The sequence below is a fragment of the Bos taurus genome, chromosome 18, assembly GCF_002263795.3.
Source record: "Bos taurus isolate L1 Dominette 01449 registration number 42190680 breed Hereford chromosome 18, ARS-UCD2.0, whole genome shotgun sequence".
Taxonomy (NCBI): Eukaryota; Metazoa; Chordata; class Mammalia; order Artiodactyla; family Bovidae; genus Bos; species Bos taurus.
Window position 1 is genome coordinate 13,002,777 of NC_037345.1, and position 20,371 is coordinate 13,023,147.

Here is a 20,371-nt window from a genome sequence, read left to right on the forward strand (position 1 = left end):
AAAGGTGGAAGCAGGTGGAGTCTGCGCTCACTGCCGCCTGTGCCGCCCCTCCCTCAGCTGTGGCGGGAGAGCAACAAACTGCCATCAGCCAAACAGCCCTGGCACCCGAGGACTCACACCCTTCTGCCCCGCCCAGTTCTCAACAACGGGAAGGAGTGTGGACCACATGCCGCACCAAAGTGGGAATGCCCACCCTGCACTCACTGCCCTGGCTCAAGGCAGCATCCATGGGCATCAGGCTGCCTTCTGACCGTGATGAATGGGACCCTATAACTTTTATAAGAGCCCTTAAATCACCTTACCTTTGAAATAAATTCAGTCACTTCAGAGGAAGATTTGGTTACTGATGTGATTGAAGAATCAGACCACAAGACCTTAAAAACAAACAAACCAACCTTAAAAACAGACACCACATACTCAATTCACAGCACATTCTTCCAGGGATTCACAGCCAGTACATGGCGGTAGTGGGACGAGACTTTATATATATAAAAGCCTCGTGCGTTTATATACCCCTTGGTGTGTTATAGAAAAGATGTTCATGTAACTCTAGTCCATTAAAGCTTAACTTCCTGTTTTGCACAATTATTCAAACATCACTAAGTCACTCATGTGTGGAGTCTAAGGTTGCCCCTTAAAGCGTCATCAAGTCCCTGATGACCCCGACTGCTTGTGTGCACAGCCCCTGATGTGGGAACCCCCTGCTCAGGTAGGTCAGTCTATAAGACGCTATGAGAGGTGAGCTCGTCCAACAGTGAGAGCTCCCGTTCAGGGCTGTGGCCGTGCTGGTGGCCCACAGGAGTCTGACACGAGTCAGGGCAGTTAGGACCAGGAGAGCAGGGACCAGCTTCCACTGCAGGGGGCGGGGGAAGGACGCAGCAGAGAACATCAGAAAGGCCTTTCCAGAAGTTCTACAAAGCCTGGTACAGTGGGCACAAATGTCCATCTTCCCAAATAGACTGTGAGTTCCCTGGGGCAGGGGGCTGGCTTCCTAGCACTGCGAAGTCGCTTCAGTCGTGTCCGACTCTGTGCGACCCCATAGACGGCAGCCCACCAGGCTCCCCCATCCCTGGGATTCTCCAGGCAAGAACACTGGAGTGGGTGCCACTTCCTCCTCCAGTGCGTGGAAGTGAAAAGTGAAAGTGAAGGCGCTCTGTCTGTGCTGTTTTCCACCTACGTCAGCACAGACACCTGTCAGAGGCTCTCCTGCACTGAGAAAGGCGTGCGCTGAGCTCAGGAGGAGCGAGGCAGGACAGAGGGGAGCAGATGGGACAGAGGGAAGCAGGGCCCAGAACAAGAAAGGGTAAACCATGAAACCATGACGTTCACCCTAAAGTCCAGAAGCACTGGAGGATTTCAAGTCAGGAAATAAAATGACTGAGTCTTCTGTCACCCAAAGGGAAGCATTACATGCACACTGATGTAGAGAAACCAGAGCTTAGAGATAATCAAGCAACTCTCAAGCGCCCAGCACCCGCCGGCCTCTTGCATGTTTGCTGACGGTCTCCCAGGCCTGAACTCAGGGCTGGCATCTCTCCTCTCTGTTGAAATTCACACGAGTCCCTTTCTACTCTGGAGCTGTCATAGCACAGAACAATTACTAAGGTGTGTTTTTCAAGCCCCAACAAAATACAAATCGATCAAGGCAAGGAACCTTTCTCCTTTCTCTCTGAATTATCGACGCCTCCCAGAACTCATCACAGCAAGTGCTAGCATTTTTTAATGAATGTGCTGTGCGCCATCCAAAATCTACCTACACTAAAATGAAAATACCTACACCATTTTTTTCTGTTTGAAATAATTAAATCTTTTAACAACACTAAAAACAAGACTCGGGGTAGTGAGCTGCTCCCCACGTAAAACAGCAGTAGCAGCCACGATTCAAGGTGAGAGCTTTCTCGCTTTAGATACGTGACCCAAGCACTGTTGGCACTGTGGTTTTCAAAGCAAAACACGCTGCACATCACGCGCACGAACACACCCTAACTCAGCTCAGAGCATCGAGCCCAACACCCAGATGGTGAGCACAGCACAAACATACCGTTTTACACTGAAACAGACAATCTGCTTCCCTGACCATTTTACATTTAAAGAGGGACAACTATTCTAGGTAGCCTGCTCCTGATATAATCTTCTTTGACTTCCAAAAGGAGTTGATGTTTCCACCCAGGGCAGATACAAAGCAACGATTGGAAACCAGCTGACTTCAGCAACACACCTCTGCAGGAATCGCAGACTGACCTGACCCAGCCCTGAGCCAGAAGAGAGGCCAGCCAGCCCCCAGAGGAGTGTGGACCAGGAGAGCAGCCTAGCATCTTGCCACAAGCTAGAGACACGTGATCCAGTGAGTCCAGGATAGCATCAGTCATAAGCTAACCCACGGTTCCTGTACCAGCAAGAAAAAACACTGCCAATCAAATGCTGCCACAGTCGCTTCCTATCAGCTGCACTCACTCAAAGAGCCACTGAGACCTAAAGAGATGGACTTCAATGTATCTTAAACATACACAAAAAAGCATACTGTGCATAGAACAGATAAGTATTTCTTCACACTCAGAGTCTGACTCCTCTGACTCACTGTCTGTCTTGCTCTCAGCACCCTCTGGTCCAGGGGCAGCAGCTTAGGAAGAGGCCCTGCTACTCAGGTCACAGCCCTCATGTGGGAAGCCCTCATGTGCCCAGTACCACCAGACCTGCCATCAGGCCTCTGAGGAGCTCTGGAGCCAAACACAAGGACAGGCAGAACAGTCACAAAGGACAAGGCAGCCTGGAAGCAGCACGGACCACGTGCTTTTAGAACTGTTTTTAATGCTAAAACTATCAACGGTTATTTGCTGTGAACTACAAGCGGAAAACATCACCAAGAACAGGATGCTACGAAGAAAGAACTGTCAGGGAACAAGAGTTCTTCCAAGTTTCAAACAGGACAGCAGAGGTGAAAAAGTCAATTCAAGATACAGAAGATGAAGGACTCTTCCACACAGTAAATCAAAAAAGTCAAAGGGAAAGAAAATAGAGGCAAAAAGATATAAAATAGAGGGCCAGTCTTAAGGTCCAACATGCCGACAGCAGGAGTTCCAAAATAAAACTGAGAAAAATGGGGCAGAGGAATCAAAAGAATGATTCAAGAAAAGGTCCCCAAGTTAACGGGCTTAGGCAAAAAGGGCTGATGCGTCCCAGCACAGTGGATGGAAACCTACACCCACGTGTGGCTCTGAGAAATGTGCGAGTGACTGGAACCAAGCAAAGGTCCTAAAACTTATAGAAACTGTAGAACAGAGCCATGCTTCTCAACAGCAACAGTGCAAGACAGGAAATAAGAAGTGCTTCCAAGCTCCTAAGGAACATGACGGCTGGTCTAGAGTTGTATTCCCGGCCACGTGTCAGGACAACTGGATAAAGACACTGCCAAACGTGAAAGTCGGGAACTGTGCCTCCCCAGGACCTTCTCTAAAAAGCTACAAGAACCAGAACTGACCTGCAACAAGAGGTGATCTGCGAGCCAAGAGCAGGGAACCAGAGCTGGAAGGGAAGAGGGGACCCCAAGGTGAAGACACGGGGGCCCTCAATGAGACGGTGCCAGCCTGAGTCCAGGTGGGAGAAGGGCCACAGCTCCAGAGGGGGAACCAACGGAATGTCGGACCCATCTGAACACAACCAGGGAAAACTTTAGGGGCAAAGCTGTTTTCCAAGTACGCGTTCCCAAGCAACAAATAGAGACAATTAACCCCCGGAAGAGCAGAGCACCGGCAAGGAACAGCACTAGGCGTCCACCACACGGCCCGGGAGCCACAGCCTCCACGCAGCCAGGCTGCCGCACAAGCACCGGTGCAGCGTGTCCCCTGGTGACGCGAGCACGCACACGGGAGTCCCTGCACACGTGGAGCTGATGGGAGCACGGACTAAGCGAGAAGCAGTCCTTAGGACTGGCCCTCAGCTAACAGTGAGGAGCGCTCAGGAGCTGATGGGAGCACGGACTAAGCAAGAAGCAGTCGTTAGGACTGGCCCTCAGCTAACAGTGAGGAGCGCTCAGGGCAGTGAAGGCTGTTTCAAGATGGAAAAGCAAACTTTTAAAGAAAAACACAGCACTAAAATAAATGTACTGTCAACCCACTCCAGTATCTTGCCTGGGAAACCCCATGGACAGAGGAGCCTGCTGGGCTAGAGTCCGTGGGGTCGCAAAGAGTCAGACACAACTGAGCGACTAAACAGCAACTGGGTTCTCAACAGAGACGGGCGTGAGAAGAACGGGGTTTTTATCGGTCCTGCTCCACAGTTCCTCTTAAGTCAATACAACTCTCCCGTCTGCCAGGCATTTCAAGTGTTTGGGTCATCTTCTGGGGTTTTTTCCCACCCTGTCCTTCATGCATAATAAGTAAAGAAAAATATACTTTAAAAAAAGGTTTAGTTATTCGACAGTGAGTTTGGGGAAGCTGGTAAATGTGGACATTTCTACATGGATACAAAATCATTTTGTATTTTAAAAGATTCTGTCATCTGCTTCCTGGATTTGATTTCCACAGTAACTAGTAACTAGCAATTACAACTTCAGCAAAAACAAAACCAACTCCATGGAAAAAAAAGAACAGGAAACTCAAACTCCTACTTGTAGTCTATTTGTTACTTACATCTTCCTATAAAAAAATAACCTTTCATTTGCATCCTGGAAAACAATGACACATAAAAATTAAAACTAGAGATAAACAAGGCTGAGAAAATGGGTGGCGGGGGGGCGGGGCACGGGAAGTGTCGCTGACTTTTCCCTTAATAAGTGAAAGCTTCCAGAAAAAAACTGCTTCCTGAGTCTTCCTACACTGTAAGCAACAGAGGGCACACCACCCCGTGGTACGGCAGCCACTCCTAATAAAGGTTTTTACTGTTCTGGCCATAGTACAATAGACATTCATTTCCAAGTTCAAAAGACAACCTATTTAAAGGACAATTTATCCTAATTATTTAGGGTTTTGTGGACAAAAATTAATCCTCAGGTAACTTCTAAAAGTGTTTTACTGAAGTATAACTGACACTGAAATGCACATATTTAAAATGCACACTCTGACCAGTTTGGACACACGCATGCACCCACGAAACCATCCTTCTGGTCAATGTAACGGACATGGCCATCACCCCTCCCCAGCAAGCTACTGACCTGCTTTCTGTCACTGCAGATTATTTCACATTTTCTAAATTTTAAACCCGGAAGGAGCATACTTTCTTCCCTGGCTTCCTTCACACGTGTAATTATGGAGTTCTCTCTGTCCATACTGCATCAGTAACCCGCTCCTCCACGCCCAACAGCCCACTGTGTGGTCACAGTACAGTGTATGCCCAGTCTCCCGTGATGGGTATTTGGGGCCTTACAAACAAAGCTGTTATAGACATTCGTGGACAAACCTTTGTATGAACACATACTTTCATTTCCTTTGGGTACTGACCTAGAAGTGGGGCTGATGAGTCATATTTTAGGAGCATGTTTAACTTTTTAAAAAACTGCCAAACAGTCTCCCCAAGTAGTTTCACCATTTTATGCTCCCAGGACAGTCCTTCCACATACCTGCCTGCAGTTGGTGTGGTCAGTCCTGCGGACCTCAGCCGTTCTGATGGGCAGGCAGCATTAGCTCGTGGTGGGTTTAACTGGTCTCTTCCTAACGGCTAATGACACTGCACATCTGTTCACGTGTGCTCTCTGCCCTCCACACATCTTTCTTGGTAAAATGTCTGTGTATTTTTTATTGGGTTATTTTCTTATCATTGAGTTCTTGAGAGTTCTTTTTATAGTTTGAATACAAATCCTCTAACACACACGTAATTTACAAATATGTTTCTCCTAGTTCTGTGGCTTGTCTTTCAATTTTCTCCACAGGGCCTTTCAAAGAGCAAGTTTTAAGTTCTGATGAAGCCTAATTCATCCATTTCTATGGGTCATGTTTTGGTATCCTACCTAAGAAATACTTGCCTGTTAAGTCACAAACCTTTTTTCTGTGCTTTCTTCTGGAAGTTCTATAGTTTATGCTTTATGCTTAGGTCCAAAATTAGTTTTGAGTTAACTTCTATACAAGAGGTGAGGTTTGATCAAGATTCTTTTTTCTTTGCGTATTGTTGTCTGCTCCAGAACCGTCTGTTGAAAAGACCAACCTTTTTCTTCACTGAACTGCCTTTATACCTTTGTCAATAATCACTGACCAGGGTGGTGTGGCATCCAGGGCCTTAGCCCAAAGCGGAGGAGGCCTGGCCTGCAAGACGGAACAGTCACCACCGCCGACCCCAAGCCCAGCCCAGGGCGACCCCAAGCGGAGCCGCAGGCAGTGGGAGCCTGAGCTGCTCTGGCCTCATCAGAGCGCTGCCTGACCCAGAACATACGGAGCACTCGGGGCAGGGAGGGACCTCAAGCCTGACTGATGGCGCCCGAGCAGCCTCTGTCCTTCGGAGGGCCACGGTTCCCTTGTTTGGTTTTGTTGGCGACACTGAGCAGCATGCAGCGCCTTAGCTCCCCAACCAGGGGTCAAACCCACGCCCCCTGCTTTGGAACGTGGAGACTTAACCACTGGACTGCCAGGTAATTCCACAACAATAAAACTCTTATCAGAAAACTCAAAAATGACTCCTTATTACCTTGGCTTAGACAAAGATTTCTTAAATACAAAAAGCACAAGTAACGAAGGAAAAAGTAGGTAAACTGGACTTCTTCGAAAGTCAAAACGTCTGTGTGTCAAAGGACAGCATCAAGAACATGAAATAAATTCCCACAGAGTGGAAGACAGTATCTGTAAGCCAAAAGGCCCGGTAATTCCAGTCCTAGGCGTATATCCGAGAGAAACGAAAGCATCTGTCCACACGCAAAACTGTACACAAATGTTCACAGCAGCATTACCCATAAGAGGCAAAAAGTGGGAACCACCCGGAAGTGTACCAGCCAGCTGCTGAGCGGGCAAACAGAACGTGTCCATCCACACGGTGGAGATTCACTCAGCCATCAGAAGGGAAGTACCCACACATGATACAACACAGATGAGCCACGGAAACATTATTTGCGCGAAAGAAACCGATCACAAGAGATTACATATTGTATGATTGCACTCATGAGAAATACACAGCACAGCCAAACCCAGAGACAGAAAGTGGATTAGTACTGCCTGGGACTTGGGGAGGAGAAGAGGGCAATGATTGCTAACAGGCATGGGGCTTCTTGGGGTGATACAAATACTAAAATTAAGTTGTGGTAATGGTTACTAAATTCTGAATAAATTGTAAAAACACTGAAATTTTTTTTTTTCTATTTTTTAAACAATGTATTTGGCTCCACTGGGCCTTAGTTGTGCCATGGGGGACCTACCTCCCTGACCAGGGATCGAACCCTGGCCCCCTGTACTGGAAGCGCAGATGTCTTAGCCACTGGATGACCAGGGAGGTCTCAACACCGAACACTTAAAATGGATGAATTTTATAAAATGGATGAATTTTATGGTATATGACACCTGTCTCATCAGAAGTGTAAAAAAAAGTCACTTAGAAAATTTTAAAAATGTTTCATCTTTAAAAACACCAATGATATTCTCCCAAAGTCTTCCAAACAATCAATTGACCATGTATGTACACGTGAGAGCAGCTCTGGCCCCAGGGGTGGCCCCTGCCCCTCTCAGCATCTCGGTGTCAGGGCCCCTGCACTTCAACAGCAGTGCTGAGATCAGGTAGTGAGTCCTCCAATTTGTTCATTTCAAAACTGCTGTGACTGCTCTGTAGTTTCTTCCATATACATGCTATTTGTTACTCATTCACTTATTTACATAGGCCGCACCACCAGCATGCAGTATCGTGGCTCTTCCACCAGGGACCAAGCGCGGGCCACGGCCGTGAAAGTGCCGCGTCCTAACCACTGGACTACCAGGGAATTTTCTCCATGCAAATTTTAGCATCATCATGTTGATTTCTAGAACAGAAAAATGCTCCTGGGACTTACTTTTGCAGACAGTTGTGTGAGATGACAGAGAATCTGTAAGTTTACAGGTGTGTGCAGAGATGTTCCCACAGGGTCCGTGGTCCTTCCTCTCTACAGAACTGCAGCTCTGACCACAGCCAGCCAGAGACTGTGGTTAAACCCTGGAAGCTAGGCAACCATAAGGCGCCTCATCTTTCCAGCGTGATAGGATGCCCAAACCAAAGGTCACGCATGTTACACATTCACATCCCACAGGCGGCCACTTAACTTAGTCACAAGCAGGAGAGGGCAACTCACTGCCCAGAGCACCCACACGGCCGAAGCTGCATGAACGAGCAGCGTGCTTCATACATAAGAGAGCTGTGTGTTTTTAAATGTTCATTTTATCTTTCCTTAGTATCTCAAATTACCATCCAAAAAATACAGTTGGGGCTGTAAATCCCTGAGGGCACATCAGGTTAGTAACCCCACCCCACCCCCAAAAAAACCTAGCTGAACTGCTGGCTGGTGAAGGCTTATCACTGTCCTAAACACAAGAGTGTGCTTATCAGTTACCTCATCAGGAGAAGTAAGCTTTCAGATAACCAAAGCTTTTCTTTAAACACTAAAACACTTCATTCAGCTTACGCATCTGGGTAGAAACTTCTAAACTCAACTGTTCACTGGACCTCCAGAAGACTCAGGGTGTCCCTGTCTGCCAGCCTGCTGCACCCATCCTGGTCACAAGCCCCTCGTTTGGAGAGAGGCCGAGGGTCCACCCTGCCCAAGCTCACTGCTTTATAGAGAGGCTGAGGATGGGGGCTGAATCCAAACGCAGTTCGAGCAGACTGGCTGTGAGTGGGGTTCAAAGGGCCTGATAAACAGTACGCCTCAATTTTCACAATTCTCCACTGTAGCCAAATTAGGTGACCAACTACCAGGAGCCGAGTGTGTCAGTCCAGGGCGCACTCCCCCCAAACCCACCAAGGAGTTTCTGTCGTCCGGGAGGTGCAGAGGGACACGGCTCATCTCTGCAGGCACTGACTCCCCCAGATTCCAGCCTCTGGCTGAATGGAGGTGCTGGGACACAGACAGGTTCAGCACTGTCCTTGGTCACACAACTAACAGGGACACAATTGGACCGTGAGTTCCAAGCTGCACCCAAGCCCAGACCCTCCCCCTCAATGGAGAGCAAGGAGCCCCAACAAGTGCATCTTGGGGACCGGTCACCCGCAGGGCCCAGCCCACACTTCTATCTCCCACAGCACTGGCACAGAGCTTTGAAAAAAGACCTGTCTTTTATTTAGATAAATAAAAGTATTGTTTCGTGGTAAATATTCCCTTCCTATCCCTTAGAGGAGAAAAGGGGAAAAAAAACTTAGTATCTTACCTCAAAGGAACATTCAACATTTCTTTCATTTTTTTTGTGTGATAATCCCTTCAGGTCTATCTTTTCAACAGTCACTGTAAAAGTAAACAAAACAAAAAAACAACAAACACAATTATAAAAACGAAATAAAAGTTTGAAGTGTACATGATTAGTTTGCATCGATTGATATGTTAGCGGCTTTCACAGGAAAGCTCCCAGCACCCGGCACCATCTCCTCCGCGGGGAGCTCGTCAGGAATGAGGGAAGCTGGAGGCCGAGCTCAGAATGAGGGCAAAGTTGATCGTGAGACAGAAAATACAGGGAAAATATAAAAACAAATCTTAAAAAAAGGGATCGGTACTTGAAAAGAACATACGTTTATTTGCCTGCTAGAGGGCACGGATAATAACTGTAACTGAAGGTTAGTTATGCTCTGTTCTCATCCCTAAAAGACTAAAGATCAACACCTCCCACTCTGGTTGTTTAGAGACGTAGCTGCCCAGAGCCTTCGTCGGCGTCTTCTGTCTCTTTCTGGGACGGGGCCAGGCTGCAGGCGCGAGGACCGCAGTTGTGGAGCAGGCGCTGCAGACCCCTAGCGCCACCCCTACAGAGCAGGGGCCACGGCTGCACAGGTGGACAGGACAGAAGACAGTCACGTTAGACAGCCCCAAAGTGATCCCCTCCTCATGCCTCCCCTGTCACTCCCACGGGTGCCTTTTTTTCTCTCCTCAGAAAGAAAATTATACAATTAAGCTTGTAAGCACTTAAGTTTTAAGATGCAAATTAAGTTTGTAAGATGCAAATATTCGAGCACAAATATTTTTGAAAATAAAACAGCACTTAATAAACATGATCTAGTTTACGTATGCCCTGTTTCTGATTCAAACATGAATGCGTCTCAAATACTCATTTAACTGCTTGCTTCTTCAAGCTTATGAACTTCTGGCAGGTGCAGCAGTCAGACAATCAGCTTTTCCGGAAAGACCCCAGCGAATGAGGGAGGCTTTCCTGCGTGAACAGCATACACACCTTCCTGACTTTTCACCCGTATTCCTGGAGGTCGCTTGGCTGTGTACTATGGACATGTCTGCAGATCCTCAACACCTGTCTAACCTGACACACTCAGTGTAACTCACAAAACTGTCACGTCACACTTTCTGCAGACGCCCGATCTCCTGGTCGGCCACACATCCAGAGTTTTCTCCAGTAAACACCACTCTGTAAGACGTTCAGGGCCAACCCCCAGAAAGCTTCGTGGTCAAAAGTTTGGAGGGAAAATCTAAGAAACTCCTTTTCGTAGACTGCCCATGTACGCGATCATATTAAAGGCTCTGAGAAGTCCTGTGACAAGTAAATCTACTTTTATTAACCACATTTCCCCAATTTTTTTTTTTTTGGCCGCAGAACTCTCTCCTCCCATAATATGTCTAAGCGCCCAGAGAACGAGCAACTCTGGGCACCAGGCTTCGGAAAGGTTCTAACCCTGTACTTCCCACTATTGCAGCCACTGACCCCATGGGACCACTTACTTTGGTATTAATTACAATTGAATAAAATTAAAAATCTCATTCCTCAGTCGCACCAACCACATTTTAAGTACTTGGCAGCCACACATAGCCAGTAGCTGCCACGCTGAGCAGACCCAGAACCCTGGTCGTCACAGGGAGTTCTACTGGGTGGCGCTATGAAGTCAGGGGCGGGTGGGCCGCAGGCAGCCCTCGGCCATTGGTGTGACCGTCTCCAGGGTGCAGAGCCACACTGTGGGCTGACGCACCACCAAAGGCGCTCTCCCCCCGCCGACAGCAGAGCCCAGCAGTGGTGCCAGACTCCACACACCTCCTCCCCAGTCCAGAAACACCAACCATCTGGATCTTCGCATAAAACAACATGCCGATCCCTGCCCTAAACCAAGAACTTGTTCATTCACCAACTCGTCTCATGAAGCGCCTACTGTGTGTTGGGCTGTACTCCGGGGCTGGGCACAAGGCGGCCGGCACTGACCAGAGTCCTTGCCTTCACAAACCGCTGCCTGAATTTTTAAGCCTCTATAAGTTTATAAAGTTGTATCAGAGTTGATACGGATCGTGGGAGACACTAAAACCCATTTGGTTTAGAGTATTTTAAACTTAAAATAGCATCTCACAGGAAGGAATTACTGTTTAAAAAAAACAAGAACGTTTGTTTCCTTTCTGGCAAAACAAAGAAAACACCACCTTTAGCAGTTGTGCACTGCCCGACCTCGCTCAGTGAAACTGCCCACTGTTCCTGTCTGACTTCCCCAGGCAGACTGTCAGCAAATAAACAGCTCTTACACTCTCCCAATCACTATTTTTAAAAACTTACCCACAGTGACCTCACTTTAATCCAGACCCTTCACTTCTTTAGACAATAGAATATACAAAGTCAACGAACACAGAAAAACCTATTTGGCGTTTTCCTGGGCCACAGAACACCAACGTGTACCTACAAGTCCCAGGGCTGAATATTAGGATTTATGAAAAAAAAAGCAGAAAGAAAAAACCCTAACTGGACTGAAGGCGGGAAGTGACTCATATCTGGACAGGAAAATGTGAAAAGCAGATGAATGTTACTCAGCTGTTTTCAAATCAAAGAGGCATTTCGGACCAGAGGTCTGAGATGTTAGCAGACCTCTTTGGGAGCCCCCAGCCCACCAGACGCTGTGCTCTGTCTGCATCACCAGCCCCAGTTCCGCCAGGACGCCTCTGGACCAAACACACAGACAAGACCTGCTGTCTTCTCTTGATGCCGCCTGCCCTGGAAGCGACACCTGTGGCCACACAGGGCCCTGAGGGCGGAGGACGGCCCAATGGGGACAGGGGGTGGGGTCAGGTGAGAGCAGCAGGTGAGAGCGCTGACGGTGGCCAACACGAGGGCCGGGCTGGGTGTTCAGCTGGGCTTCAAAGAAGTATAAGATACTCTCAACTCCGAAACTATTAAAGACCATGTTTATAACAATACAAACACGAACAAGTGTTTATCCTGTTACCTGAAATATTATAAACTACATGTATAACATTATTATAGTTTAAAATGTAAAAGAGAGAGAGACTGAAAATAAATGATCAAAAATGATAGGGTTAACTGCCTGGTGGTGGAGTTATGGCTAGTTTTCCTGTCACATCTCTGCAGTGTGGTTTCATGGTTTTAGAGTGTTTACCTGTGTGCACACACGTTTGCTGACGGCCCACTGAAAGCCCACTGGTAGACAAGGCCCCCCTTCCCTCCTGCCACCCTTGTGAGCCTGCAGACTGGGTCATGTCACACACGAAGCCCCACTCCTTTCTGAAACGTATAAGCAAAAAATTTGTCAGTTTGAGGGGCTGGATATCAAACCATCACCTGAGGAAGAGAACACAGCCCAAGACAGGATTAGTACTGACTGGGAAGACCCCCGAGACCCAGGGCTGGGCGGGAAGAGCGCCCAGGACGAGCGCGCCTCCCCGGGGCCCAGACGGTGAAGGGGTTCGGCCGGGGCATGTAGCGGGACCCCGGCTTGAGGCTGCCAGCCTGCTCCCACGTGCAGAAACAGCACGTGACAGTGTGCTGCTTCCTTTCAGCATTTCCGGGGCTCAAATTTTCTTCTTTTCTTATTCAAGCTGTACACCAGCGGTTCTCTCAAATCTTACGAGTCAGAGCACATGGCCTTCAGGAAGATGTGTAATTGCACTGAACTCCCATTTTTATAATTGGATCCATGCCTAATTAAAAAAACCAGAGCACTACTGTCACTAAGCAAGGAGGGAGGCCGAGCTGCGTGGATAAGACTGTAAAACATACCGTGGTAAGAGTGCAGGCAGATGCCCTGGAAGGCCCAACTGGGGTCCGGTGGGCTCACAGACCCCCTCCAGCAGCCACACCGCCAGGTCCAGGAACACCCTCCCTACCCCAGCCTGGGAGTGCCTGTTAAGACCCACAGCCTAAGGGCTGCCTTTGCTGCCAAGTGCGGTCACGTGACCCCCCCGGCGCTGAGGGCCACGTCGCATGAGAGAACAGGACACCCAGAGATAATGGCTTTAATATGTCCCGAGAAGGAGGCTCTCCTCTGAAACACCTCCCTTTCTACCCTAAAGACTTCTGGAAAAAAATGAGTTGTCGTCAGTTTCCTGTTAATTACGTGTTTTACTTGATTTCAATGTATCTTTGTTAAATAGCGTAATTCGGTACAGTCAATAACAAGAAACCAATTTTATGCCACACCTAAAACTAAACCAAAGCTAAAAGCAAGCATAATAAAAAGGGTTTTATTGGTGAGTGAGAGAAAATATGAAAAATAATCATTTTCTAGCACACCACCTTCTCTCAAGCTCCATACAACAGAACTCAGCATCCTCATAATTAAAGAAACTGAACCAGAATAATAGTTAAGATGCCTCCAGCTTTACAATTTTATTACTGAAATCTAATTTTAATCTAAGAATTTAAAAGCTGTACTCTTAAAAGTCTCAGCTAAATAATGTTCCTAAATATCAATTTACTCTCTCACTTTCATCTAGCATTTAGTTGTCTGTGTTAATGGGAACAATTTTTTAAAACACTGCTTCTTTTAACTGTTGTTAAAATTTGAGCATTCACTACTATGCTAATTAAACTGATCCTCTTTTGTACATCTTTTTAGGTCATGTTATATGAATTTAAGAACTCTATAAATTTACTTTTCTTTGATTTTATCATCTAGCTCCCCTGCATTAATTTGATTTGTTAGTTCTCCAGAAAGATATAAACAAAAGTTGAACATGATCCAGAAAACACAAAGCTGATAAAAGAGACGTCTGAAGTAGAAAATTAGGAAATGAACGCATATTCCATCTGGATGGTTAGCAACACAGCACTTGAACTTAGGGACCTGAGGAATTCACTTATTTACATTTGTTATGTGTATTAAGGCAAGCGTTTGTTCAGCCTTCATATGCATGAGGCCCCGCAGTGCCATGACTGGTGCAAGAGTGACTCAGTCCACAGCAGCACGGTAGGGCAAGACTTTAAAAGGGAAGGGAAGGGCCCGCTGAGCAGAGCCACACACAGTCAAGGCCCAGAGGTGACAGCACCTGTGCTGGGAGGAAATTAAAGTGGTGGTGGAGATGCGGGACAGGAGGCCAGGCAGGTGGCTGGCCCAGGACCCATGCATCAGGGCAGGGGGAGACCAGGGGCTCCGCAGTCTCCAGCTGTGTGAACTGTGACACGCCAGCTGCATGACCTTGGGCACTCTTATTTAATCCCTGAACAGAACGAGCACCAGCTTGCTCCATGGAGCTGTGGCATCACCTGGCAGGCTCCTGTGAACTCGCAGGCGGCTTCCCAAGGAAATCTGTACCTGAAACCTTCAGTCAACAGTACAGAGAAAAAGGTAAGGCTTCCACCTAATGAGTGCATGGCTTTCTTTTTCTAGTCTCTTCTGTTTAACCAAGTGTTGGGATCTCAGAGTTGGAATCCCACCTTCTCTTAGGAACGCTGCTTAACCACAACTCAGTTCTCCTGTCTGAAATGGGGACTGCAGTTACAATGAACCAGGCTATTATACCTGAGTCCCACAGGGTCCTAGGAAGGTCGGGTGGGTTAAAGTATGTAACAAGCTAGGACCACCTTCTAAGACTAGTCAGGGTTTCAGACCGTCCTTACTGCTGTCCTGAGCTGTAATCTGAAGAAACACAAAAGTCTGACCTCTTTATAAGTTGAACTGTGTCTCTGAAGACTTTTAAAAAGCATAGACAATTCAAAACTGAAGTGGGGTACAGAAAAGACAACAAGAAAACTAGTAACGCTGATAGTGGCTTCAGACTTTACGAAGAGCAATAACAGGGCACTGGGGAAAGCACGAACAATGAACCAATGACCAGTTACCTGCTGGGTCAGCTTCACGGTAGAGGGACTATGGTTACCTGTGAGCACTGAATGGAGACCACTGCGGATAATCAGCAAGGTCTGGCTTACTGCATCTTCTAAGGGTCATGATGTCTGAGAGCAGTCAGGTCCGGTCCTACCACAGTCCTGCCTTCCTGCACCAGGCATCCCGGCAAGAGACAGACACTGCTGTTCAACCAGCACTTACATTAAAACACAGGAACGAGGGGTCTTGATAATTGTGCCGACAGGAGAAAAGCATAATGGTGAAGAAGTGGCCTTCCCCCCTTAGGACTGTGAGGGTACAAGATACAGGCTCCACTTGGACGGACTGGGGACAGAGGAAGCAACGCCCACCAGGAGGCACCTCCCCCTTAACAACATGATGAAGGAAGACCCTCTGCTCAGTGAGTGACAACAACCCACCCAGGAACAGAGGCCCTGCTGCCTTCAGGACGACTGAGCCTCCAGCAGAATCCAGGAAACGAGCTGACTGCTGCTCCCAGGGCCGTGAGGAGGGCAGCCGTCCAGGCCCGCAGCCACAGGTGTGAGGACTCGGCACCACCGGCATCCTCGCGCAGCTCCAAACCGGGAGGCGAGAGCAGCTGGGGGCCCTGCGGGCTGCACCCCATCCTGTCCCTGTGAGCCCCCCAAGGGCCCACACCACTGGCCAGGGGGCCACTGGCCTGACACTGTCCACTGTGGCCGCACGAAGCCAGACAGCCGAGAACCAGGGAGACCAGCCTCCCACTGTGGGAGGGAGAGCTGCCTTGTCCACGCTGAGCCAGCGCAACTGCAATGCGATGAAATAAGACAAGTTCAGGCCCTCAGTCCCGTGGGCCCCGCGTGGGGCTGGCGGCGACCACGTCAGTGCAGAGACAACAGCGCATCACTGCACAAAGCGCTGCTCTAATGCAGGAGCGCCGGCGCAGGGCGCGGCACGACAACGGCCACTGACTTCCCCTTGATGAACATCAAGACCTGAGACTTCCAGTCCAGACACATCCGTGTAGAACTTGCGGAATTCAGAATTATACATCTAAGACTGGCGTTTTCAAACCACCTGGACGCATCCAGCCAAACGCCACGTCCCTCAGCTCCTCCCCACACCCCGTCCTCCCAGCGGCCCCGGCTCACCTCTGGACAGTTTCCCTCCAGGCCTCTTGGGCAGCGACCCCTCAGTGGAATGTGTGGATGTGTGCAGCGCGTTCTCCAAGCTGTTGCCCACGCTGCTGACGGGGGGCTCCGTCCTGGGCGTGACCTGTGGGGACAAAGTCGCCATCATCTTATTTTCTTCCTAAATTTAGTTCATGTGTAAGGATTTTCATTTTTATTTGAAAGTCACTTACGCTTACTGCAGCTTCCAATTTTTCTGTAAAACAGTCATTGCTAGTGTGAGCACTTCAGGCAGAAGACAAAACTTTGAGCAATTCACCACTCACCACTGAAATGTAAAGCCATCCCAGTTTGAGCAAACACGGGGACTCGTGTCTTGTGCCAGCAGTTCACTCGCTGGGTAGAAACTGTTAACTAAGCCGTCACAAATCCTATCTGAGGCATACTCTGATTTTTCAGTTCTTCAAATCACAGTTTCCTATCAATTACAAAGCAGGACTTGACATTGTCCTGTAAATCTTGAAAAGATAATAAAATGCTCTAATAAAAACAGGAGAGAACAGGATAGACTTGGATCTATTTGAGGGTGCATTTTTAAAAAGCATATTCTAGAAATATGTTACAATCCCATCTCTGGGTATTTGTCATACAAAGTACTCACAGGTGAGAATAATGTGTGGGGGGGGGCGCGCTCACTGTAACAGTGAAACACTGAAAATGCCTTGAACAGCTACTGATAGAGAGCCAGGAAAAAAAGGACCACCTCCCACAGCCCCCCACTCTATGCTTGCCTTGGGGTTCAGCCTACACCAAGTTCCCAACAGGAGCCAGGAGGGCTGCCCCATCTCCGCTCCCTCATCTTAGGTTTACAGACAGCCAGGACCCCCGAAGGCCGCCTTGGACTCTACAGTGACCTCAGGATGGGAGGGGAGAGGAGGGGAGGGGAGAGGAGGGGAGGGGAGAGGAGGGGAGGGGGTCCTTGGGGGGGGGAGGGGCAGCACCTTTACTTTTTTCCCCTAATGACGACCAGTATTTGAAAATTTTTATAGCCGAATGTATTTATTACTTTTAGGATTTAGAGGAATAAAAATGACCAATGCTTTAATGTCTTCCTACTCACAATTTAAAAGGACAGTAGAGAAAAGTTACGATTTTAAAGTTTACCAAAAGCAGCAAGTTTTAAAACATGGAGAAACACAGTGCTACACACACAGCCAAAGAGAAGGTTTGGGAAAAGCGGCATGACTTTTGGTCCCAACCCTCACCCGAAACGGATGCGAGATGCACACAGGAAGCTCTCTGGCTGCCGCTGTCCTCGGCTCACCTTGTTACCTGGCTAGCGGGTGGGCGGCGGCACAGACCCTGCTGTGTGCAGGCCTGGTCGGGGCACCTGGCAGAGGCGGAGGGCCTGGGGCAGGTGGAGGTGGGCAGAACGCACCAGCCACCTCGGTAGACGGGACACCCAGCCCCCCACAGACAGAGCTCAGGGAGGCCGCTGCAGGCACGACCCTGCCTGCTTCTAGAGGCCAGTCTCTGGCCCAGGAAGGCCCCAGCTGTGCAGGTGTCCCCTCCCCACACGCAAGTCCCCACACAAGCTTAGTAACTCCGCAGGTCTGGCTAATCTGCAAGTTTACGGAACTCAAGGAAGAAAACCCTCCCCCTCCAGCACTCCACCAAAAAAGTCCATTCATTTGGTAACATTTACCGAAATGCTGTATTTTCCAATTACTTATATTTGTTGTTTAATTTGCATTATTTCCTTTAGGTGGAGCAAAGTTTTCTTTTATCATCCGATGACCAGAATATTCCAGAAATGAACTTCTTTATTAAATAAGGTAAAAGCACTGACAAGTACAACACAATGGATATGAATTTGAGCGAATTCCAGGGGACAGTGGAGTCTGGCGTGCTGCATGCAGTCCATGGGGTGGCAAAGAGTCAGACATGACTTAGCAACTGAGCCACAACAAAGTTACTCAAAGAGCAAGACTTCAAATAACAAACAGTATTTTGGGAGGCTGACATTTCCAATACCCTAAACACAACGGCAGCCAACTTCCCACATCTGGCCTGACCCCCAGGAACCCCCCACGTTCTCTCAGCTGCCCTGGCGGGTAATTCTAAGTCCTGGTCCTAAGGCAAGGGAGACTGAGGGTCTCAGCAACAGCTAATGGAAGTGCAGGCCCTGCTGGCCCGTGAGGAACCTCTCCGTGTGGAGCAGACACACACACACACCCCTGCCCAGGCTGCAACAGCCCAACTGGCCAGAACGGACGCCACCCTCCAGACTCACAGCCTTTGGGGAGCGGGCTGCAAAAATGGACCACAGTGCCCTCAGCCACTCTGGTGAACACTGAGGCAGAGAACTCAGCCAGTAAAGCCTGGGGCGGAGGGCAGGGGCGCAGAAATGACTCTGGTTCTCAGCCCTGACTGCACGTGGAACCCTGGAGTTACCCAGCAGGATGGATGCACTGCATCCTACATAAATACAGGAAAGAAAACTAAAACAAGAAAAAAAAAAAAAACATTTGTTTTCTTTGGCACTTTTAAAGCATTTCTTCCTAGTTTTCCAAAAGTTCACTTCTTTCAACCCAGCCCTCTATCTTTGTTCTGGTCCTTTGTTTACATTGAAAGCTGTCTTCACTTGTGCTTCCCAGAAATGCTGTTTTTTGGGGTTATTTTTGGTGAAGCTAATTTGCCCCATGTGACCCACACAGCTCAACCGAGCGCTGTCTGACTCACGCTCACAAGCAGAGCCGTCAGCAGCCTGACGGACTCAGAACTGAGCCCTGCTTGGTGCCGGGGTCGCTTCTGCTGCTGCCGGGAGGCTCTGGGAAGACGTGGTCCAGCCACCAGCCCAGCGCAGGCCTGACGGATGTTTTCCATTAGGCTCACAGCCCCACTTCCTGCCAGTGCCCGCCGACTGACGCCCTCTGGGCCAGTCAGCTCCTTTTCCACCTTCCCAGCCGCCCCTCCTACGACCCACGGGGTCTGGCTCCTGACATCTCCCACGGCCCTTGGCTCCATCCACTGGGCCTCCGGGGCAGGAAGATGGTCAGGATACACTGGAGGCCTCTGTCCTGGCTGTGCCCTGGGCCAGGGCCCCCTCAACCATGTCTCATACACAGCTCGGGCTCTGCAGCCGTGGCCCTGCCGACTGAGCCACCAAGGCCAAGACCTCTTTCCGGCACACGTTCAGCTTCCTCCACTGCACTCACCTCGCAGGGTTTTTGTGAGATTTAAATGGAAAGCTTTAGAAGTAGCGCGCTGGAAAGACAGTCAGGACTCAGTGAAGTGGCAGTTGTAGCGACAACCAGGGCACGTGCAGGCCAGTCGGGAAGGCAATCACACAGGTTCACGTGCTGACACACGGCACGGCGGGGACACTGGAGGGGACGCACACCCACAGGGTCCCGCAGAGAAGCTCCCCTGGGCGGCCGCTCGACCGCACCCCGAGAGGAGCACACAAAGCTGCACCACTGACCTCACCCAGGGATGCAGTCCAGGCAGGCCCCGGATTCCACATCCCCGTCTTGGGAACCTGGGGGCTGCCTTCTCCTCTAAATAGACACTCCACCCACAGGCAACTCTTCTATAACAAGCGAGCGCCACCCTGCAACAGCATGGACGGTGACCTGATTATCTGGACCACAGGCAAATGCCCCATGAGTCAGTGCTCGTGATGTCACAGGGGAGCAACCTCGTCCCCAGCCAGCAAGTGCAAATCACTGCAGCCGTGTGTCTGTAACAAACTTCACTGTCTCTAGACCCCTGGGCCCACTCATGCACTGGGAGGAAGCTGTCCTAAAAAGATAACCAGTGATACAAGGATTTGTGTGCAAGAAGGTTCATCTAAGCTTCAAAAGAAGAAAAACAGGCAAGTCCCTGGTGGTGCAGTGGGTGGGACTCCGGGCTTTCACCACTGAGGGCATGGGTTTGATCTCTGGTCAGGGAACTGAGATCCCACAAGCCGTGCAGTGTGGCCAAAAGGAGGAAAAAAAATATCCAGCAAGGTTAATATTTAAATACGTAAATGTACATCCATATGATTAAATATCATGCAGCCTTTAAAAAACAACTTCAGAAAATGAAAGGCATGGGGAACACTCACA

At 49.0% G+C, this 20,371-nt stretch overlaps 1 protein-coding gene across 2 annotated transcripts in view; it reads right to left on the bottom strand.

Annotated features, from left to right (window-relative positions):
* The window catches only part of ZCCHC14 (zinc finger CCHC-type containing 14), a 44,613-nt gene that overhangs the window by 10,651 nt on the left and 13,591 nt on the right, over positions 1–20,371 (bottom strand). The window contains exons 2-4 of one of the 2 annotated variants that reach the window (NM_001205953.1): positions 16,281–16,404; positions 9,306–9,379; positions 303–374 (exon numbers count right to left, since the gene is read on the bottom strand). In NM_001205953.1, the coding sequence (NP_001192882.1) occupies positions 303–374; positions 9,306–9,379; positions 16,281–16,404 (270 nt within the window). The remainder of the gene's footprint in view (positions 1–302; positions 375–9,305; positions 9,380–16,280; positions 16,405–20,371) is intronic. The other variant, XM_024978332.2, reaches the window with a different exon arrangement.